General features: G+C 46.4%; 1 protein-coding gene across 1 annotated transcript in view; it reads right to left on the bottom strand.

Moving 5' to 3' along the window:
- Positions 1 to 23,424, bottom strand: part of ROR1 (receptor tyrosine kinase like orphan receptor 1) — a 375,382-nt gene extending 351,958 nt beyond the window's left edge. Inside the window, exon 1 of the mRNA XM_053921513.1 lies at positions 22,950 to 23,424. Coding sequence (XP_053777488.1) covers positions 22,950 to 23,040 — 91 coding nt within the window. The 5' untranslated portion in view covers positions 23,041 to 23,424. The remainder of the gene's footprint in view (positions 1 to 22,949) is intronic.
- Positions 23,425 to 24,063: the final 639 nt, after the last annotated feature.

The raw sequence follows: 24,063 nt of genomic DNA, 5'->3' as shown, positions 1-24,063 counted from the left end.
TGTTTCCAAGGCTGGCTCCCTGCCCATCTCCTGGTCCGAGGAAAGGAAAACATTCATGATCCTGCCTTCATTACAAGGGGAAATGTGAGCTTCTGCTTTTAATTAAGCATTTTATACTCATTTTCTTTTTTGACCATAAAAGACATCCAACTGCATAGTTTCTAAATGATCCATACAGATCTAATAAACAATGTTCCTCCAGTATAAAGGCAGCTCCCACTGTCTCCCTGGTCTGCCATAAAAGTTTGATTTTTTCCAAGACTCGTTGATTTGACTAACATTTAATGAAGGCCTTTTATATTTGTGCCAGGCTCACTACGCTGGGCACTGAAAAGATGCAGGCGAATCAGACACTGTGACTCCCCGCCCAGAGCTGCCGATCCGGAGGGGGACAAACGCGTAAACAACAACCCTCACAGAGAGTGACAGGCGGAGAGTGACAGGCGCAGGTTTTCTTTGCTTTGTTTTGTTTTTCTTTTTTTTAAAGAGGAGAGGAAAGATGAATGCTTTTTCCTCCTGATTCAAATGCAAAACAATAATCCATTTCCAATCTGAAGGAGCTCAGAGGTAAAAAAAAACAAATGCAAAATGAGCAAAGTTGCACCATATTCCTGAAATATGTGTGGTTGGCAGTCAACAACCTCCCTGTATACCGGGCACTCTCCTGAGTGGGTGCTCAAGGGGTGACATGGAATTCCACTGCCAAGGAATCCCTAATGCCCGTGGGAGACAAGACACGGAAAGAGAGGAAACCACCACCCCAACTAGCATTCTAGAAGTTTGTAAACACTGGTGGGAGAGGTTTCGCAGTGCAGACTGTGGCTGTATAGTGAAGAGCTTGACCCTCCGTGGCCATGGACATTGGGGAGCCACTGAAGATATTTCTGAGGGGAGGAAATGACATGGTGAAAGCTGTTTATATGTCATTCATATGTATATACATGTAAACATTTACATGTATGTATGGAATCCTATCATTTAAGAAGAAAAACTATTCTTTATTGACCACCTATGATGTACCAGTCACTATCGTACCCAGGACCTCTCGTGTATTATCTCAAATTTTCCTAACAGCCCTTTAAGAAAGACAGACCATCCCCTTTCTAGAGATGAGGCAACTGAGACTCAGAAACACTAAATGTGTCTAAGGTCCTGCGGGTAATAAGTGATGGATCTGGGAAAGCTAATTCAGCTGGCTAGATTAATAGAAGGACCTACTACGTGCTGGGTACTATGTGCATTTGGGGCTAGGGATGCGAGGAAGACATGCAGAGTGATGAGTGACACGTCTATAATCACAGGGCAGTGATGGGGCAATGAGAGATCCGTCCTGCTCTCCCTCCAGTCTATGGCAGCCAGCTAATCGCATGCATTGGTCTCAGGCCCACACACAATACTGGAAACCACCACAAGGGGTCAGGCCTGTGGCCTCCTCATCCCCCAAAAGGTGACAGTCCCCACGGCTAGCCCCCTCAGGGCTCTTGGTCCTAATTCTGAATTATTCTAACCAAAACCAGCTACATAATTTGCAGGGCCCAGCGAAAAATAAACATGCAGGTCCCCTGGTTCAAAATACTATTAAGAATTTCAGGACAGCAACAGCGGAGCATTAAACATACTACAGGTCCCAAGGGTGGGGGCCCTGTTCAGTTGCCCCATGCAGCCGGCCCTGATTCTAACCAGGCTTCTCCTTCCCTAGATGAGTAACAATTGTACTGGCAGAGAAAGGCAGCTGACTCCTTCCTGGAAATTGATTCTTATTTTCTGAGGATCAGGAAACCTACACCATCTAGGAAAACAGCTTTTCACCTCAGTTAGAGTCAGGAAGCTGTGGACTCACGAGGCTCAGAAGACGGATGAAGCTGCCCAACAGCCAACACTCCTCCTTTCTATTATATGGTTCCTGATGATTATGTGGTTCCGTGTTCTACAAAAAGGGGATTTTTGTAGTCTGCTGTCTCAAGGGTTACCTTTAAGAAAGAGAGTGTGGGGGCTAAAAAAATGTTAATACTTTTCTTTCCACCTTCTAAGTTCCTCTGGCTGGGCTAGTAACCAAATTAACAGAGATAGATTTAGAGGGGAAAATCAAAGTTTTAATAGATGCACACAGGGAATTCACATAGGCATGAAAATTCCAAAGACAGTGAGGCAACACTGGGTATATAAGACATTTGGGCCCTGGCTGGTGTGGCTCAGTGGATTGAGTCTGGCCTGTAGATGGAAAGGTCATCGGTTCGATTCCCAGTCAGGGCACATGCCTCGGTTGCCTCTCACATGCCCCCCAGTTGTTTGCTGTTTCTCTCACATTAATGTTTTTCTCCCTATCTTTCTTCCTCCTTCCCCTCTCTCTAAAAATAAATAAATAAAATATTTACTTTAAAAAATGACATTTGGGACAAAGCAGAAAGGGGGTGGGGGGACTGAGTATTAGATTTCAGAAGTGAGAGTGGGAGATTTACAGGCAGTTGAAGAAGAGGGGAACACACGTGGCAGGAAGACCCTTGCTAGGGACTCAGGAACAACAGGACACAGGAGGTACGAAGCTAACAGGTCCCTGCCTGCAGCCCTCTTGTTTACCACGCTCAATTCAAATGAGGCCAAGGGGGACCACAAACTCTCCCTTCCTGCAGCAGGTTTCCCTGAATTTGGGGGCTAAAAAGGTGGAAGGGTCAAAGGTTGTTTCTAAGTCTTTTGTTTCTTAAAGAACAGCTTAATGTCAAATCCCAAAAAGCAGCTTTAGGGAGGCAGAATTTGGGTCCCTTCAAGAGCACGGAGGAAAGTCAAGGCTGCAATCAGTCCCACTTTAAAAAACCAAAACAAAACACACACACAAATCCTGCTCCTCAATGTCATATGGAAAGCTCAGTAAATAACAACAACAACAAACAAAATATTACTTGTAATCTGAGTGCTTCTAATTACCAGTGACTATGCTAAGCCCTTTATAAGTTACATAAATCTTCACAAAAACCTGATACGCAATATTAAAAACCACGTTCATTTGCTTTCATGGAAGAGCATGTTTCACTCATCCACTTCTCTTGGAAAAAAGTGTATCTCCAAAGAGCTGAATTTCAGGTAGAGAAAGACCAAAATAAACAAACAAACCCAACTAACTTTTTGACTTTGGATGAGTCCCTGTCCCTTAGTGGGCCAGGTGTGCTCACCTGTAAGCACAGTGAATGGCCCAGATCGATGCTCATGAGCTCCTCCGGCTCTGACAGTCTGACTTCCACAGCAGGAATCCAGGATAGCTGCTCCCCTCCATGGAACATTCTGCATGTGCTCCCCCAGAGCACCGGACGGACAAAGCAGAGAATCTGGCACAGCAGATATGAAACTGGCCAACAGCCAGAACACCTGAGTTCTAGTCTGGGGCCCACCGATCATTCCCTCAAGGTGTAAGGCAGAGAAAGGCACTTCACTGCGCTGAGCCTCAGTTTCCTCATCCACACATTGATTAGCAGGCCTAAGCACCTTCCTTGTAAGGCACAGTACCTGGTATCTCTCAAAGTTCTCAGTATTTGTTAGTTATTATCAATATCATTAATTACTATCCCCTATTCCAATGGTTCCCAACTGCTTCAAGTAAACAATGTAATGCAAACATATAAACTAGAGTTAATTTTGCATAAAATAATTAGCAAAATATAGAATGATGAAAAAGTCACTATGAATTTTTACCTAGTTCATAAATACTAAAAAAAAATGTGAAACAGACCTGGCTCATGTGGCTCAGTGGAGTGAGTGCCAGCCCGTGAACCAAAAGGTCGCCCATTCAATTCCCTTTCAAGGCACATGCCTGGGTTGCGGGCCAGGTCCCCAGGTAGGGGTGTGCGAGAGGCAACCAACTGATGTTTCTCTCTCACACTGATGCTTCTCTCCCTCTCTTTTCCTCTTCCTCCCCCTCTCTCTGAAAATAAATAAAGTATTTTAAAAATATATTTTTAAAAAATATGAAACATTATTTTGCAATCACTGATGGTGCTTGATCCTCAGAACCCTTGTGATGATTCTGAGGACTTGGGCTCTGCCACCTGCCAGCTCAGAAGTCCCAGTTCATTGCCATCCCCAACTTCCGCACCTTGACTTCCCAACCCCTCCCTCCTCTCACACAGTTGCTTCTACCATACTGCAAAAGACCCAGAACACATGGCAGAAAGCAGAAGTATGTACATTTGGAACTGAATGTATAACTATTTATTCATGTTTATGCCTTTAAATCTTCTTTCTCACAGTACAAACTGTTGAAGGGGAAGACTGGCCCAGTCTTGAATAAATTCTTCATAACTGGATTTTATTATATATTCAGAAAAAACACAAACTACTGGGTTATTACAACAGGAATCATTCTTTAAAGCAATGTTTATTCAACTTAATTTGCATGCAAAGCACCTGGGGATCTTGTTAAAATGCAGATTCTGATCCAAAGAGTCTGGAGAGGCACCTTAGACTCTGCATTTCTGACAAGCTACCAGGTGATGTTGATGCTGCTGGTCCACCACCGAGCCAAGTCCAGCCCCTCTGCACTGCTGCAGAAGAGAACTTGAGGATCAGAAAAGGCAATTATGTTGTCTGGGGTCACACAGCTCACCAGAGGCAGGGTTAGGAGAGAAATCTGTTTGTTAACCTTCAGTCGAGAGTTTTTCTATGCCATCCTTTCTCCCAGGGAAAAAAAACGTTTCTGAAGAAAAAAATCTCATTTTCTTTTCCCAAAGACAATACACACACATATAAATAGATACACTCACACAAACCCAGGGGCTAAATCATAGTCTTTCCCTCAGCTTCTAGAACAGAGTCTTGCAAACAAAATCTACACAAAATAATGTGTCAATGGAGTGACCTGATGGGGGGGGAAGAGTATTCTAATTAAAGTCATGTCTTTACCTTTGGCCCCCCTTTTCCATCTCAGGGGAGAGGCCCACCTGATCGTCCACCCCACGACTCCAGAACTTTCCCTAGAGGTACTTTTAATTAAAAATTAATGAGAGTTCTAAACAAGCTATTATTCTAAATCAATATTTAGGGAAGAGATAAGGGGTTTTTTTATCCCGGGATCAGCAGGAGTTTCTGTTCCTGAATGTCCTTTGCGTGAGACCTTTCAAGGCGCGGAAGTGCTTGGAGAGTCGCACTTAGCGGCCTCAGTGTTCAAGCAGGGCGCTTCAAAGCCTCCCCCGCTGCCCACCCTTCACATCGCTCCCAAAGGCTTCTGTGGCTTTGAACTGTACTTTAACAGTCTTGAGAGTTCAAGAAAGCGTGCTCTACATAGTGACTAGCTCAGGCCCAACTACAGAGTAGGACCACAGTATGTTCCTGACCAAGTGTCCCATTCACCATCGAGAGTCACTGGTTTGCCAGGTTTTCAATGGCACTTTCTTTAAAAGGTCAGAAAACATAACCACCAAGGGAAGAAAAATTGGCAGCATTTCAGCTGTTTGCCATTCTTATTCTATTCCACCACTTTATTAAAATTAACAAGTTTGGCGCAAATACTTTGGGTTGGGATCTTGCCACACTTAGGAAACCAAAAGAACAGAAAGGTAACACTGAAAGGCAAACCTAATTTTTTCCCTTGCAAGAGGAAACACCAGCAAAGCTCCAAAGCCACAGGAGCCCTCTCTCAGTGGGGTTTCTGATGGTTTAGAACTGGAGGAATGTAATCCATCAGCCCCCTGGAGCACCAGCCTGGCGGCCAACCCTCCCTCTGGAACCTTCCCGAACCTGCCCTTTCAACCACAAAGTCCCCTTCCTCAGGACACAGGAAGGACTCTGGCTTCCCTTCACTGTACACCATTCAGGGATCCTTCCATGGGTGCTAACGGCTCTGCACGCACAGGCAGCCTGGCAACACCGAAGGACAGCCTCATCCGGGGCTGCAACTCACCCTTTCTCCTAGGGCACACATCAAAATGAATTCTGATTCCTCTGGTTTTCATCTCTCCCCATCCCCACTGACCACCCCGACCCCAACAGTTCCAATACTCCAGGAGCCCCTGGAAAGCAGGGACAATATTCTGGTCCCAGTGTGCCCTGGAGTCCAGCACAGTCCCTGGCATACAGTCAGGATGTACCAAATGCTAGCAATTTTTATTACATAATATTGCAATGTTCCCTCCACTTCTCCCTTATAGCTCCCTGCTTCCTCCAATAGGCTTATTTAAAAATTTAGGGCTAGAAGGGGCAGTCAAGTCATTTCTTATTACACATGAGGAAATTAAGTATGAGCTTCAAGTGCTATGCTGGTCCACTTAGCGGGTCCAGCTGGGAAAAGGCTCTCCAGCCTCTGTTGCTGAACCATCCCACGACCCGCTCACTGCCTGTCTCCAGGCCAGGCAACAGGGCACAGTGGGCCATCGCCCATGAGAGAAAGAAGCAGGTTCATTTACAGCCTGGTGCTAGAGGCCAGAGAGCTGAGCTCTACTACAGACACCAACACTGAGGAATTCTGGGTGGTTAATTCCGAACACCACCAGCGTGGGCCTCAGGTTGCTCAGTGAGTGGTGCTTACTGTGTGCACTCAGTACGTGTCATTATCTCAGTTCATCCTCACCCAAAGGTAATGAGCTAGGGTTAGAACCCAAAGTTGTGCAGACGGGGAGAGTGGGGCTTTGAGGTTTGCCCACGGTCACAGTTGGTTGAACAGATTTAGCTGACTCCCAGAGTTAGTATTTTGATTTTTAAAATAATTCTGTTTTCTCAGGGTCTTTTGAGTCTTAAAAAGCAGTGACAGTGAGGAAAAGCCTTCACTGGGGTTTCCCCGTGCCCCGAAATGGCCCTCATCTTTACCTAATCACGTTAGCGGCAGCTCTGCCTAATCCCAGGTGCGCACCAGGAGAGACAGCGTTCTTTCCCCGGGGGCTCCGCTTCTCCAGAGATTAACCACAGTCCCCAGGAGGCTGTTATCCCAACCCCAGGGGAGGACGGCTTCACAGCCAAGATGGAGCTTATCGCAGGAAGCCACTGTCATGCAGGGAAAACAAAACGCAGACTGTGCGACTCGGCTCTGATCACAGGCACCAGAGGTAGTGCCAGCTGGATGGGTGCATGCCTGCCAGTTACCGAATGACAATAAAGCAGCCACCACCTCTGCATTTTCCGGATGTGCCAGGAGGGCAGCAGCACGTGGTCAAATTCAAGAATATATGCTGAGCGTCTTCTGTGGGCATTCCCAGGGGCAAGCACCACCCACCACCATCACACTCCTGGCACCAAGCGGCACTGCGCCTAGCACAGAGTAGATGGATGTTCGATCAGGTGACAAACAAATGAACTTACTGACCCGCTGCCATGGTGATGGAAGCAAAGTATTCCTCGCCACAAATGAGAGTGGGTGCCCAGGCTTGCCATCAATTATTGAGCTTAGGATAAGTCTCTTCACCTCAGTTTTCTCGTTCTGCAGCCTGAAATAGTAACACCCATCTCTCCAAATTCCCTGGCACTTAGTTATTCATCCCACAGGACTCTGGGACAAATGCACAGACTAACTGAAAAGGGTACAATTATTTAGGACTACTTGTTTAAAAGTTACCGAGTACCTTCTATCTACACAACGCAAAGTTAGAGAAAGCTGCCATAAACTTCTAGGTTTGGGGTAGCCTGGTATTATGAATGAGAGTGGACTGGGAATTCTAGGACCTCGAGTGATATCTTCAGAAATGGGAGGAGCCTCACCACCAACTTCTATCTCATAGCTCTTTAATCTTTCAGAAAAATGCTTGCCAATTCAACCGGGTGCTGTAGTTAACTCACCCTCGGAGACATTGGCCCAAAATAAACTTTCAGGGAAAGAAGAAGAAATTACATAAATTGCAAACTTCTTTCTCATTCACTCCCTTCTCATGAGGTGGGGAAGGAGAATTAGTGTAGGAATAGTAGTAAAGCAACATTTTCGTGGTGCTCTGTAGTCTGCAGCCACCCCCCCCATCACTCACCCCATCACAAGTTCCTTCACCCCACTTCATTTTTCTCAACACTTACTGTCACCTGATATAAGATCTATTTCTTTATTTTCAGGCTCCTCCATGAGTAGGGTCTTTGTTTTGCTCACAGCTTCACCCCAACATCAAGAACAATGCCAGCCACATAAATAATTGCTGAGTGACTAAAGGAAGCCTCGTGGGTCCTTTCACCAAGAGATGGGGATACACTGTTGCTTCCTATCTGACCCTTCAATCTCAGATAAGACTTTTACATCCTTCACCTCCTTAAATCTTCCTTAATCTTCAGGGAAGGAGTTACAATCCCACTGCAAAGACAAAGAAACTGAGACCCCAGGCCTCACAGTAGAGCAGCCTGCTGGAGAGGCAGAGGCCAGGGCTGGGCCCCGAACACTGCCCCCACCTCACACTTAGACGTGGGGCCCCTGAGTCCCTGAGCTGCTTCAGCCCTTGTGGGGAAGCTGAGGCTCCCGGAGAAGGGCTGCCTTATAGAGGGGCCTGGGAAACAGGCAGTTTTTTATCACTTAATTGAGCACTAAACATTATAAGCAGCAGATTTTTGTACTCATTTGTCAAGATAAAAGATACCGCATCCATTATAATCAACAGGATAAAAAAATGAATTATGAGTTATTGCTTTAGGGCCTCTGAGTCCCCTTTCCTGATCCTCTCTCTGTCAATCCAAATGGAGCCTGGTTTAGCTGCTCCCAGGACCCGTGCCCCAGCCAATCCTGCACAGCCACCACCTTCCCCAGGCTCCCCACAAGGCCAGCCTTCCAGCTCCAGCACCCAGCCCAGAGCCTGGCACTCAGTGGGCCGCAGTGTGCACGCTGAACAGTTACCCCCACCCCATGGTACCAACAGGGCAAGAAATAAAACTGCCCCAGGCCTTTCTTCTCTCCTACGACCACCTCAGCTCCCAAGACAACCGACCGAAGCTTTGTTAAGCTCCCAAGACAACCGACCAAAGCTTTGTTAAGCTCCCTTTTCTCTCTCTGGCATGAAGGGAAAAGAGACCCAGGCTAAAGCAGATGGTTCATACAGGCCCTTATGGCCAGATTTGCATCCAGCTTGCTTGCAAATTCAAAACTTACTGAATTTTTCCCCTCTCCTTATTAAGAGAAGGAGGGGAGAGTAAGAGCGCCCCAAGGGATGTTTCCCTAGTAAGGAGACCTTTCAAAATTCCTAAACAAGGGAAGGGGACTGGAGAGCAGAAGGACCAGGGGAGGGAGGAGAAAGATGCCTGGGACAGAGAAGAATCACTCACCGCCCCTATTCTCAGTGGGCCCTCACAGCCCTAGCCTGCCCCAGCCTCAGGCACAATGGCCTCTCCCCTGGGGCAGGGTGCCAGAAGAGAAGGAAGAGGGCTGTAAGGGAGAATTTTAATTTGTTGTCAATTAAGGGCAGAGTGACCCTAATTTCCAGCAGCAGGAGCCAGGGTTATCACTGATTTTGCATCTTGGGAAAACAGCCCAGCCCTCCAGCTGCCCACTGTTCCCTGCAAATAAAGCCCACAGGAGGTTTAATTGAGTTGAGGTTGACTTTTAAAGGGGTTGGAGTCCTCATCTGTTAAAAGAGATAGGCTCGGGATTCCCAGTTGTTCAAAGAGCCATTTTCAAGTTGCTAGATAGTAATAGCAAAGCAAACTGAAATTATCCTAGCCTCTAAGAAGTAAAAACGAAGCTTAGAAGCTTAGTAAAAGTAAATAGAGTAGACTTAATTGGCCACCAGGCACTGTGCTGGCTGTGACCCAGATTCGCACCCTACTCTAAAGAGCATCCAATCCAATGACAGAGAAGATATCACAAAAGTTAACAACTGCACAGATAACTATTTGAGAAAGCAAGTAGGTGGGAACCCAATCTACTCGGGCCATCCAGGGAAGTGACATTTAAGCCAGAGCAGAAGGAGCTGATGAGTTGGGGAAGGACATTCCCAGGGAGGGGACAGCCCATGGAAAAGCACCTCGTACAACATGCCAGATGAGACCCGAGAGGCGGCAACAGACGGACTGGGAAGGCCTCCCTGAAAGGCCTGTCGGTGGATCCTCGATAATATTTTGATTGTGCCCCAACCCTCTCACTCCCCCACTTTATTTCTTTAAGCCAGAATCTTAGGTCTTAATTTCTTACTGCCCCAACTGCTGTGAATTTTCCTCTGGACAGCATATAGCTCTTCTTCCGACCCTGTGCCACGCCCACACGAACACACTTTCACTTTGCTCCTTGCATTTTCGTAAAAGCTCAAATAGAAGTCTGGACTGTGCCGGGCCTGACAGCAGAAGTGCTCAGCCGCTCCCGCAGGCGGACTCTGAACACTCAGGACACCGCGTACTACTGGAGGGAAACAAACTAATATTTGTCTCCATCTCAAGTTCCACCCCCTTCAGAAAACCTCCCAGTAACTCCAAAGGATAAACACTTCTCCCCTTTTTGAGCTACAAAACTTACTGTATACACCTTCCTCGTGGCACTTAATTACACAGAATTTAGCATTCGCTCACCAGGTATTTGGTGATTTCCTACTGAGTAAAAGATGCTGGACCAGAGAGTCGTTAACTAACATAAGATGTGGTCCCTGCTCATAAAGCCCACTGGACACTGCAGAAGTTACTTAACATAGCTGAGCCTCAGTTTTCTCTTGGGAATAAGTGTGACTTTCTTTGAGAAATACACATGTATAGAAGACACTATCAGAGGTTATCTCTCAGTGGTAGGCTTCGGGTTATTTTAGTTTTGTATTAACTTTCTGATTAATTTGTATTAACTAATTTTGTTTTTTTGGTTTTTTGAAGGTTGAACAGACTTATTTTTTATTTCTTTTTTTGTTTTTAATGGACATATATTTTCTCATGAGAAAAAAGCATGGAAATCGCTTCCTTTTAAGTTAGAAATAATAATAATGCCACTTCATTTTGTTGTGGGCGTGGTCAGGACACAAAATAACCTCCCCTAACGCAGAGTCGGCGGGCTCGGAGCAGACAATCTCAGAGAGATGCAGGAGAGGTTGGACCAACGCCACTCCTCTCAGCTGTGCCAGCTCTGAATATCAGAGTCCTTCTCTCCTACTCGCCAGCTTCTTTCCAGGGCAAAGACATGGTCAAGGGCAGCTCCCAGATTCTCCACCCCAGAAGGACTGCCCCTAAATCCCCGGGACAAACTATGATTAGCCCGTCATAGTGAGGCTGGGGGTCAGGAGTTATGATTGACAATCTCCTCTTAACAAGCTTGGAGTGCAGGTAAAAGCAGTTTTCCCCAACTGATGAAGAGGCAGAAGGAGGAAGTTGGGGAGGGGGTTGAATTGGGGACAGTAAGTCTAGAGAGACAAAATAATAGGATTCCACTAAAATACTTGCCAAATGTGTGTGGCCCATAGTAGACACTCAATAAATGGGGACTATTAATACAAAGATTAAAAATTTAGGTGTTGAGCGAAATCAGAGTAAGTGAATGTGGCCTGTGTGAGAATACTGGCTGACCATGAAGGCACGAGGGGAGGAAGTGCAGAAGGGTGGATTCCTGAGTATGGGCACACTGGGGAGTGAAGGACAAGATTGGGCTGGGGAGATGGAGAGAGGGAGCAGTGTGAGCCCGATGTACCCGGGCAGGTGCTAGAGTACACAGATTCTAGAGGCTGCAAGACAGAGAAAGGGTCCTAAATCAAGGCCAGGACAGTGAGGTTTGAGCCAGTAAATTATTTTCACAGCATTTAGAGATATCAATCTTGTCTCCTAACTAAACCAGTAAACTTCCTAAGGGAGAGGGTACTGCCATATATTTATCCTGCATCCACCTTAGTAGCTAAATAAACATTTAGTCAAATGGAATCGCCAGTGACTTCTTGTTAGTTTACATAGGACATGTCACTTGGGCAGGTAAAGAAGCTGTGTGACTCCGGGGTCCCTTCTTTCCTTGGCTCTTCTACACCAACACTGAGCAGGCAAAGCAATCTGTTAATTTGACTTTGTGAGTCCAGGGGAAGCCACTTTAACCAACTTCGTGGATTAGTTAAGAAACTTTCTAAGCCTGAGTCCTGAGGCAAAGATGTGGGAGGGTTATTCATAAACATTTTGACTGATATATATATATAGTTTAACCCCAACAAGACCATGAAATCTGGCCATCAAGTTGCAGCCAGTGTAAGGGAGGACTGCTTTACTTGCTATACCCAGTGCTTTCGTCTTTGGGAGGGAAACCAATTACTGTTAAATGCTGGACTCTCTCTGCCCCTTTACTAACTTATCCACTCTGCAAGGGCTGGGGGCCCAGTACCACACACTGACTTACCGATGAACTGGGTAGAACAAATCAGGAATGCTCAGCTCAGCTCCTCCCTTGCTCAGTGAGGAAAAAAAAGTCCCCTTATCAGGTGTCCCTGGAAGCCCCCACAGCAGGTCTGACTCTCTGAATGATTACCTGGCCACAGGCAAAGCACTTGATTCCTTTGCTTAGGGATACTGGACAGTGAGTGACCCAAGTGCTGGGAGCCTCGGAGAGAAAAAGAGGGTAACTCATCAGTAGACTGAGAACAGCATCAAAAATTGTTGCTGGTCATTGTCAGCTAATCTCAGACAGGCCATATTCTGGGACTGGAATTCCTATACAACCCTCAACAATTCTCTGATGGGAGGAGGTGAAGAGCCACCACGGAGCTGTGCACCACTTGCTTAAGACACACCTTTCAGATCCATATGAAGGGCTAACTTTCATCCCACTGAAAGCAGCTGGGGAAATAAAATCCCATACTCTGCAGGGAATGTAAAAATTATGTAAAAACTAAGAAATACCCAAGTAGGAGTGAAATCCAAGAGAAGAAGTTGTCATCTCTCTTATGGAGAGAAAAATAAGTAGCTTTGATGTATGCCTGAACCCATCAGGAAATGGTGCCAATTACCCGTGAAAAATAGATAGGAAACTTTCCAGGGTATCTAAGATTTCAGGTGGGGGATCTGTTTTTTACCTTAGGATGTTTACCTTCAAAAGCATAAGAAAGCCCCTGCCCTTGAGAAATGTTAGTATAATTATAACCTAAAAGTTCTAGGCGCTAGGAAGGTCTGCCCTGGCGATGATTATATTACAAAAAATAAAGGCTAACGAGGTGCTGAGGTTTAGAAATTTTGCCCCATCGTGTCCTGGGAAAAATCTCAGACGACGAGGTGCACACTTGCTGCTCCACATTTAATTCATGGAGTAACTGAGCACACACTGGACACAACCCAGGCACTGTGCAAGCACTTCCCATGATCCTCCCCACCCTGCCTGGGTAGGCCCCAGCAGCTTCCTGTTTAACGTGAGGAAAGCGTGTCTCAGACAGGTCAGGTAATTTGCTGACCTGGCAGGAAAGATGTGAGCCCAGTTTCACACCACGACCTTCTGAGGCCAAAGCCCCTCTATGAATGGCTTGTCTGCCTGCTAGAATCACGAACTGCTTGGTAAACTTGTTTTTAAGTAACTTCTCCAAGTCTATTTGCAAGTGAACTTAATCCTAAATTACAGGAGTCCTAGCTCCAGGTCCCACCTACAAATGCCTCATGACTATTTCTGAAAACAATAGCTGGTTTGAGGAGAGTCAGGCAAATTCATTAGGTGGTGAAACAGCAGTGAAAGTAGACATACATCAGCATCCTAGAGCCATGACTTCCAAACACAGGTGATCTTTCAGAGCCGAAGCACTATGGGCCTCAAAGAGGCCGGGTTTCAGACAGGCTTCACCAGCTAGTGACCTCAGGTGCGCTACCAGCCGTACGTGTGTGATTTTAATAGGGAGAAAGAGAATGAAAGAAATCCTATTTCACTGGGTTATTTGGAAATTAATGATAACATCACACATAAAATAGTTTTGTAAGCTGCAAAGCCCTATACAAATGGAGGATTTAATTATAATTATTTGACTCAGCTATTTGGCTGGGATCTTACAGTGAACTTGAGTCATCAGATGGAATTTAAAAATAAAAAAAAAATTAAGATGCAGTTTGGCATAATGATCAAGCACAAAGCCCTGGACTCACTATACCCAGGTCCAAATCCTGGCTCCTCCACTCTAAAATGGGGGTCATATTAGTGTCTACTGCACAGGGTTACCCTGATGAAAATGGTTCTCGGTACTCAAGATGCTTGATGTGTTAATCATTACTATGCTATTATGATTTTCATCAAGCAGGCAAAAGGTAGACTGGAATTGAGTAGCCTGCACTACAAAACAAAACCGCTGCAGAGGAGGGAATAAGACACAATATGCCTTTGACAAGCAGCCCTGAAATAGACGCGTTTTTGACTCTCTGGGGTACTGTCCTGGAGAGAGAGATAAGTCATCATACTCCCGGTTAAACCCTCCTTCCTCTTCCCCTCCCCCACCCCTTCATATGCAAAAATATAACTGGCACCCCTCAAAGCCTTCTTTCTTCTTCATTGCGGACCAGTTTCATTCCTGGATGGAGGCCCAGTTTAAGAACCCAGGAGAGCTTGGGCAAGTCCATGGACATGAGGGCAGCTGCAGAATTGTTTAGCTCCTCCCTCCTTTCCCATCTCAGTCCTTCCCATCCTTCAAGGCTTGCATCATATCCCACTTCCTCCCAAAAGACCTCTTTCCCTTCTCAGAATTCTACACCTATAATTGCTAACTCTGCACTCATTGGTTGTATAATTACTTTCCAAGTGTGTATTTTATTACCTCTAAAAGGTAAGCCCCTCAAGAGCTAGTTCTAGATACCCCACTGTACTTAGCACAGTGCTGGAGACACTGTATGCGTGCCCTAAACGTGGGAAGTGGGTTAAGTGACTGGAAGGAGCCCAGACTCCATGTGAAGCGGTCAGATGCAAACCAGCCTGAGCCTCTACTCCTCCTCCCCACACCCAGGGCAGATGCTGCCATCAGACCACAGCATTCCTGCCCAGAGGTCCCAGAACAACCGTAGAATCCTTCTCACTGGTGGCCGGTACCAAGTGACTGCAAAAACAAACCCTTCTCACTGAACCACAGGCAGCTGATACCAAATGGCTGGAAAAGTGACCCCATAAGCCATCTCTGCTTTCTAGGCAGTTCCTCAACTGAGTCTCCACGGCATGGGGACTTAACTAGTTCTGTCGTAGCTAACTACCACACTCCCTTGAACAGAGCTGTTAACTTGTCTGCCTCCACTAGAATAGTGGCTTTCAAACTTTTGATTGTGAGAGACCAGTAATACCCCAAATCAGCCTACACGGAACAGAGGCTCAAGTTTCCCAAAACAATATTCCCCTTAATAATGTAGTGCACTCCGGTTTTCCTTATTCCTGTTATATTCTATCTAAAAATGCTGGTCCTGACCCTAGAAAATGACCTGGTGGTACATATATATTTATATGTATATATTTAATTAAGGTAACGTTAGCAGTTGTTAATAACATTAATAGCAGTTGGTCACATGAGCAGTCGTTTCTAACTCATAAAACCCAAAATCTCAGCCTTTACTACAAGAGAAGTTTCTTACTCACATAAAACCAAAACAAGTATGGACTGGCCAGTGGCTTCCACTGTGCAGTGACGGAGGGAGGGTTCCAGGCTGTTTCCATCTTGTGGTATCTTCACGACACGACTTCTCGGAATACCATGTTCAGGACCATATCAATCCTGTCCAGGTAGTTTTTGATGGTTTGAACCTATAAGTGGCACTCATTGCTTCCAATCTCATGCTATTGGCTAATATCTGGTCACATGACCTTACTTAACTGCAAGGGAGCTGGGAAATGTAGTCTAGCCATAGGCCCAGGAAAGAGATGGAAATAGATCTGGTGATCAGTTAGCAATGCCCACCATAGATCTGCCATTTGAAAAACCCTCTAAGGCAAGGACCTAGCCTTTATATCTCCAGTGACTAACAAAATATTGGCTCACAGTAAGTGTGGAGACGATGCATGAACAGTAAATAAATGGGGGACATGGTACATTATGGCCAGAGTTCCAGAAATGTTATGGTTTATGACTAGGCATTGCGATTCTTTCCAAATTCACACCTGCGCAAATCCTCTCCCGCACCCAAAGCAGAGCTGAGTCCAAAAATCTGGATTAGGGCAGGTGGGGAAAATACCAGAAAAACCATCTTGGTGTCCTCCCTTCCATCTGGAGACTGCACAGCCACTTACTCTTCCAACAACCGCATGGCTGTTGAAAAGGAGCACAGCAGAATTATTAAGAGCACATGGCTTTTGAGGCAGGTGAATCCTGAGCAGGCCTCTGACTACATAGCTGCAGCGGAGCACTCGCTGACACCCGTTATGTGTGTTGATGGTACTGAGCATTTTCTCCACATTATCTCATTGCATCTTCACAGTAAGTCTCTGAAAGACATTAATGCTCTCCTTCTGACCCTCTAATTCCCCAGGTGAGAATTCTTGTCTCCCACCTGTGTTCCCATAGTATTTTTTTCACAACCCTTTCCTATAATTTACATGTGAGAGAGCTAGTTGGCAAGTGGAGGTGCATGTCTGTTCATTCTGTCTCCCCAACTGTAATTCAAGGACAGTGAACAGAGCATACCTTTGTGAGTCGAAACACCTGAGTTCAAATGTCCAGGTTCAAATGCCAAACCCTAACTTAACAGTTGTGAGGTTAGCCAAGAAACTTACCTCCCTGAGCCTCGATATCCTTATCTGTAAAATGGGGTTAGAAGTCCAACCTCAAATGACTACTGGGAAATACAAGCCCAACAGCTATAAAGTACTATGACTGGCACATCAGTAGTTTCTTTAAAAAGTAAGAATGCCCCCTCCGTCTCTCCTTTAGGGCAGGGGGGATGCTTTATTTCCGGGCACTAACACCCTATCTTGCACACAATAAACACACAACAAATGTCAGTTGTATATTTGGTTAGTTGTATATTGTTAGTTGAATGACAAGCTTTACTGTTGAAAAATAAAAATAGAAATAACCAAACACAAACCCTGTCGTGGTTTTTAGAAATTCTTTTTATCTCCCCTGTCCCTTCTCACACACTTCATTACTCTTCTCTCTTTGGGAAACATGAACTTTTTTTTGTACTCAGAAATTTTAAATGGCTAACAGACACCTCAGGATTCCTTCCTCCGGCCATTATCCTTCTCTTTCAAGTTGTGCTCGGCAAGATTATTTGGATATTGGAGCTAAAAACGGTCAGATTACAAGTGGAGGTCCCTGAAATGTAACATTCCCCGTTGCGGGATTCTGGAATTACACCAAGCACCAGGGAGAGGCTGCTCTTCCCCAAAGAGCTCGCTGTTCTGAAAAAAGCCTTTGTTTTAGGGCTTTGCATAACTGCACTGTGTAATCTCTTCCCATCCAGGTCCCCAGCACTGGCCTGGGTACTGTTCAGTCCCAGAGTGCCTATATGCTCCCTGTAAAACGAAACACTCGAGAGTCTAAAAATACTGTAAAAATTGCTGCATCTGTGAGTCTTGGTTCATATCTCACGGCATAATGATCATTGTTTTGGAGCCACGCTTTCCAACTTTTCCAGCAAGCCCCTCATAATGACAGTGGCTGACATGTCCATCAGGTCCATGGCGCTGCTAGGTGCGTTATATCCATTATCTCCTTTAATTATCACCCAAACTCTGGAAGTCAGACATCACGGCTATCCCCATTTTGCAGACAAGGAAACTGAGGCCCAGAAGGTCAGAGAACTTTGCCCAAGGTCACACAGCCAGTAAGCAGCAAAGCTCCACTTCAAACCTTCATCTATTAGGTTCAAATCCCATTCTATTCCTGTTACTCCATACTGCTTCTTTAAATGACTGTAAAAAAAAATCCTTTCTGTATACTTGAGAAAACAAACAGTTTGGACTGGTTGCTCTTTTAGGTCCCTTTCCCCTCTTCAAAAAAAAAAAAAATCTATGGTTCTATGGAGAGAAGGGGGAAAGAAGGAAATGTAAGGAGGCCAAACATTACAAGGCTTGGCTTATCAGTATTTAATAACAGCTTTGGGATCAAAACTCTACAGAACTTTATTTATGGACAGACAGTTACTCTTAAGCAGAGCCTTTTATTTTCATCTGAGGATGTTGTAGCCTTCTACTGTCTTTCCATTAGTGAGAGATGGGGTGTGAAATTTGCTGGCCCTGCCAAGATTATCCCATTAAATTATCTGCCCTCTTCCAGTGTAATTCACTCAGGGGCAACTGTCTGAGACTCGGGCCCCGCGGATGGCCATGCCTGGCCCTCTGAGGGGGGAGGTGTGAAGGAAAAAGTTCAGGTGGTGGTAGCATCCCAATGACAATAACATCAATCCACGTTTCACTGCCTTACCAAAATAAAGTGGATGCCACAATTATCCCATTCCTAAACAAACTGAAAACCCCAACCGAGCTTACTGCAACAAAGAGAGAGTCTTTTTACTGCTGTTTATTTTTATTTTGTATTCGTTAGCTTTTTAGATATTCCTGGCATGCAAGTCAGGCTCCATGTAACAAGCAGCTGCATTTAGTTAAGGGTTTCGAAGAGTTCCCCCCACCACTCCCGCCATCCCCTCCCCCTCAACTCCAGAGAACTTTCTCAGACTCCTAGAAGACTCTTTCTTTCTCTTCGTGTGTCTGCAGAACAGTCTCTCCTGTCACCCCACAGGGAATAGGTAAGGCCAAGCTGAGGCCCTTCTGTTGGAGAAAGAAGCCTCGAGACTTGAGCGTTTCCCAGCTGGGGCTGGATTTGCCAGGGTCTGGTCCACATCGGGACTGTGGAGCTGGCAAGCCGGATGTCCCACCAGAGAGCACTCTAATAAATCACCCCTACTCAGTCCACAACCAAGATGGCAAATACAAAGGCACTTCATCAAACCATATCTCATCGCTGGTTAGAAGGAACCACCAGACACACTTTTCAAACCTCATCAAAATTGCAATTCATTACAACAATGTAATTCCTCCTGACCAGAAGTGCAGAGCACTGGAGGCCCTTCAGGTCCATCTCTAAGTTATAGCAACACTGGCTCAGGGAACTCCAGCCCAGGAAGGAAAATTGAAACTGCCGGCCTCCAATCACTTCTTGTAACTCCTAGATATGGCTAAGAAAAAGTCCCTTCGCTGCTCTTGGAAAACTGGGAAAAGGGCACGTTTGGCCCATTCATAAAGAGAATATAAATCCTAAGACTTAACCCAGACTAAGACAGCAGTTAAGATAAAAAGCCATGACCTCTCAGGGTTTGTAAGCCCAACAGAGCCACTTCCCAGCCCTGTGACCTTAAGAAAGTAACTTAACCTCTCTGTGCCCAAATTTAAATAAGCTATTCATACCATCTCCTTCATAGGGTTGTTGTGAGGATTCAGTGAGTTAATACTTGCAAAATGCTAAAAATGGTGACTTGCCCAAACACAAGTGTTTGTTAAATAAATTGTACTAACAGAAGCATCTCAGAATGCTTGGGTTTGGGGAATTACATTCTTAGTGGAGGTCAAAGGACTTGGCACCATTATTCAGCTTCTCCCAGGCCCAAGAGCAGCTGGACTGGTGGGATGGAAACTAGCAAGTGAGGAGAGGTAGAGGTTCCGCAGACTGCGCAGGCCTGGGCTAAGGCCCAGGACACATCACCAACCCTCAACTCCTTGCACCTACCCAGGAAGGCAATTCATTGCTGCAGGCATCAAACACTCCCAAATCAGTGGTTCCTATCTTTGGGGGTTGCAATTTTCTCAGAAAATCAAATTAGAGCTAAAAACATGAAACCGCAAAAATGCACATAAAATTCGGTATATTATTTCTGGAGCTCCACATATCCTCCATTTCAGGTACCCCAAGTAGAAGACTGGGTGCTCTTCTCCAATACTGACATGTGGTTTCATTGAAAACTCATATAATAATCCTGTAAGGCTCAGAAAAACTCATCAACATACCCAGTACATGGCAGAGAAAAGATTCAAACCCAGGTCTATTAAACACCAATGACTGTGCTAATAACCATTAAGCTCTGCTGCATTCCCTTCATACTAGAAAATAGGGCAAGAAAAAGAAAAATCCTTGAAAATGTGCCATGTTACATTTTTACTAGAAAGCAAATAACACCACAATTTTACATGTGACCCAAAAAAGTTATGTTGCATTTGTTCAACAAAAATCTATGGACCACATACTATCGATGTGTGTACACATATGCCATTCATGTGAAGATAAACATTTACATAAATATACATAGAGTCTACAGAGTACTCCATTCTCCATAGGATGCTGAGCAAAATTTTCAAAAGTATTTGAAATGGGGTATGTGGTCACCATCAGACCAGAGCCAAACTGAACACTAATGGATGCAAGTGACATACCATTTACTAACTTTCTAGCTTTCAAGTCCAATTTGAGATCTGTGCTCACCATACAGGACATGGAGAGGAAAATACAGACTAAAGTTGAGTTTGCAAAAGGACTTCTAATATCAGAAAGATAATTTGAGTTTTTAAAAGGACTTCTAATATCAGAAAGATAATATGTGCTACCAGAAGAATATCAGGGTAGCAAAAAACCTACCAAGTATGCAGAAGTGATACTGGAAATTGAATATTTTCCACACACCACCAGACTCAGTTTGAGCACACCCATTGGTTATTGGGCCTCTGTGTGGCTCTGTCTAGGGAGTGTTTGCAGGAGTCTCCAATAAAGGTGGGTGGCTGACTTGGCCCTCAGTGTTATTACCCTCAGGAGACTCCTATTCTAAAGGTAGACAGGACAGACACCTGTTAAAATGGCATTGAAAGGTTTACAAAGTGACAGCGAACACAGTAGCAGGCCAATTCCCTCTGACTCCAAGTAGCCAAACCACAGAATCTACGGGATTCTGAGAAAGGCCCGGGAAGGTTCCCGAGCTCTGGCCTTCAGCTTCTTAGGGAGGTTTAGCTCTGGGTGATGGGTGAGGAAATCAACAATGCACACACCAGAAAAAATAAACATAAAGGTTTTTCTCCTCCTGGCTAACAAGGTAGCAAAGTGATAAAAGAAATGCTAAGATTTTTTTCTTTTGAAATAAATAAATGAAATACATCTCCCCTTTAAGCTGATTTCCTGAGCCACTGAGTTACCTGAGAAATCCTGGATCAGACAAGAAAGTAAATCTGAGACCCACTGGAAGCTTTGTCTCCAGAGAAAAGATCAAATATGCACAAAAATGGAAGAGATTTCAAAGACAACAAAATAAGACAATAATAACAGATTTGAGCACATTATTGAAGACTCTGGAATAAGCAATACTCTTTAAAAAATTGTAAGCCTACAGGAAGTTAAACAAGACAGAATTTGAGTGACTGCTGCTAACAGAATTGTCTTACCCTCAGCAAAATCATAGCATGGACATTTCTTTAAAGGGAGACAACCACAGAAAGGTGCACTCCCCATGCCCCCCCTCCCCCATGATCTAAAAGCAACCATTGTTGAAAGGTACATAGAAGTAAAGGAGTAAAGGAGTGGGGCAAAGGATATAACCAGATTAATCAAGGCCTAAAACTAGGAGCCCTGCCTTAGCTAGAATCACCTGGTCATCTCCACCTGAATTTGCTGGGCAGCCTGACATCGGCAGGATGTTTACACGATTTTGCAGCCTGGCCCATTTTTCACTTTTCACCCAGGTGTTGTGGCATGGGGCCAGATGTTCAGCATCAGGGAAGGAAACATCCATGTGACCCAACAGTTTACATTTCATTAGGATTTTCACCACGAAGGTGCACTCTCAGCTGATGTACATCTTAATTGCATTTAGAAGCTGTATTTACCCCAGGAGCCTCCGGATTAGAACGACCTCACTCGAGCATCAGTTTCAGAATCATCCTCAGAAAATGTGGTTCCCACTTCCCCAAAAATATCTCTAAGAAATCAAAATGTACACACACACAACTTCCTTCCAGAGTGTTTCCTACCATGAAAATTATTAGCTAGGCATTAGTAAAAACTAATTCTAAAGCCATAGTGAATAGACCTTTTTCCCTCAACTGCAAAGCAGCCAGAGCCTTTTCTTTTCCTAAACACAGCGCTAACTTAAAAAATGAATGATGCATGATAAAAGAGCAGAAAATACTTATCCGCGTGGGTTTGGGCTGGGAGTGGGGGGAGGAAAGAATCCAGGGGCTCCAGCACCCCCTCAAGGGATGCATGTTAAAAGTGAGGCCTGATACCCTGGAGACTTTAATCAACTTTCCCCCTCCAACCTCCAAAGAATGAATCGGTTGTCTCCACAGGCGCAGCCGGGCTCTTCCCTCTCATTGTGTACCGGCTCAGACGCAGCAAGGATCCGAGCTTCCCGCAGAGAACTAAGACGCTCCGGCTCCCGGTGGAGTCTTTCTCTAACTGTTGCAATTGTCTTTGGAGATTACCAAAATCAAGTATGCATTAGATGGCTTTTCCTCCCCAGTTTGTAACACACACACACACACACACACACACACACACACACACACACACACGTGCACACTCAGAGCACTCAGGAGCAGCAGGCGGCCTCTGACAGCACATTTTGTACAAAGTGGCGGTGGCAGCGGCAGCGCACACGTTGTGGCCTTCCTCGTGACCCTCCATTAGGCTGAGGAGCCGGGGGCCGGTGGAGAGGAGAGGCCGTCCGAGTCCAGGAGGACAGGGCTTTTGTTTGGGTCGGTCTGCGGATAGCCTACGCTCTCGCAGAACCACGGAAAACACAAACTCCCTCCTGGACCGCGCCTTCCGGGATGGCTGCTATTTAGGACAGACTTGCCTGAACACCCACAGGGGTCCAGGTAGAGGTGGGGGTGTGGGGTCGAATAGCACGGAAGTGCCCCATCGCCCCATTAAGCCCACCCCCTCCATACTGTCAGCGCTGCCAACTGCTGGTGGGCGCCCAGTAAAGAGTGCCCGGGCGCACCCCCGGCCCGCAGCTGGGCTCCAAGGCAAATCCTCGCCTGCCTCTCCCGCGCCCCGAGTCGCCTTCGCGAGAACCACGACGGGTTGCGGCCGCCCCCCAGGCGGGAGCGGCTCTTCCTGGTGCCCAGCGCCGGGCGGGCCCACAGGAAGGTGGCCGAGGGCCGGGAGGGCTCGGGCGCTGGCGGACGCCCCTCTTACCTTGGGCAGCGGCCCCGCGCGCCGCCAGCAGCAGCGCGGCCAGCAGCGCCAGGAGCGGCGGGCGCGCCCCGCGGCGGCGCGGCCGGTGCATTCCTCCTCTGGCGGCGGCGGCTCCCGGGCCACGCGCAGAACATCCACGGGCTCTGCCCGGGATCCCAGCCACCTCGTCCCGGATGCTCTCCCCGCAGGATGTCGGGGGCGTCTGCAAAGTTCTTTGTCCTTCTAACCTGCTCCCCAGCCTCCGCCCTGCAGCCTCAGGACCCGGTCAGCGCGGTGCCTGCCGAGTCCCCTTCCCGGCCGGCCGGCCAGTCCCGGACTGCCCGTGTCGCACCAGCGGAGGGCGAGTCTCCCCAGCTCGGACTCAGAAGAGCAAGCCCTGCGCCCGCGGGCTGTGGTCCGGGGCTCCCTCCGTGGCGGCTGCGGCTGCTCCTCCTGCTCCTCGCGCTCCCTCTCTTGCTCTCAGCCTCCCTCAACTTGTCACTTTCCACCAACTCTCGGCCGAAGCCCGAACCAATGGCAGACGCGGGCCCAGGCCGGCGGCCCAGCGCCCTCTGCTGCCGCCTCGCGACACCCACACCCTACGACTTCCCACAAAATTGTCGCTCCAGTGGGTCGCGCACGCCCACCTCCCCTCCCCCACCGCACCTCAATCTGCGATGGGACCCGAGCCCAGCAGGCCCTCGAGGCCTTTTGACCGAAGGGGAAACTGAGGCTCAAGAAAGACTTGTCCTGGGTTGCAAACCAGTTCGTGGCTGAATGGCTTGGTTAAGAGGCCCAGATTCCAGCAATGTCAGTCAGCCCTGCCACTGTTAGCTGTGTGACCGTGGGTAATTGAATATCTGTTGATATCATACGATTTCCTTTTTGATTTCCTCCTTGACGCAAGTGATTTATATTTTCCCATTTTGTCTTTAAATTTTCATTGCCTTGAAATCAATGTCATCTGTATTGCTTCCCTTTGGAGTTTTATCGAGGATTTCCCTGTGGTCAGTTTTTGCCAATGTTCCATAGTCTCCAGAAAGAAAGTACTTTCTGGAAACTCCCATTGACACTTTTTTAAAAGTCCTTAACATGGTATACTACCTTGCACTTTTACATAGCTTATCCCCATATT

Source organism: Desmodus rotundus, chromosome 3 (genome assembly GCF_022682495.2).
Source record: "Desmodus rotundus isolate HL8 chromosome 3, HLdesRot8A.1, whole genome shotgun sequence".
In the NCBI taxonomy this organism is placed as follows: domain Eukaryota; kingdom Metazoa; phylum Chordata; class Mammalia; order Chiroptera; family Phyllostomidae; genus Desmodus; species Desmodus rotundus.
This window is presented reverse-complemented; position numbering and strand designations above follow the sequence as displayed.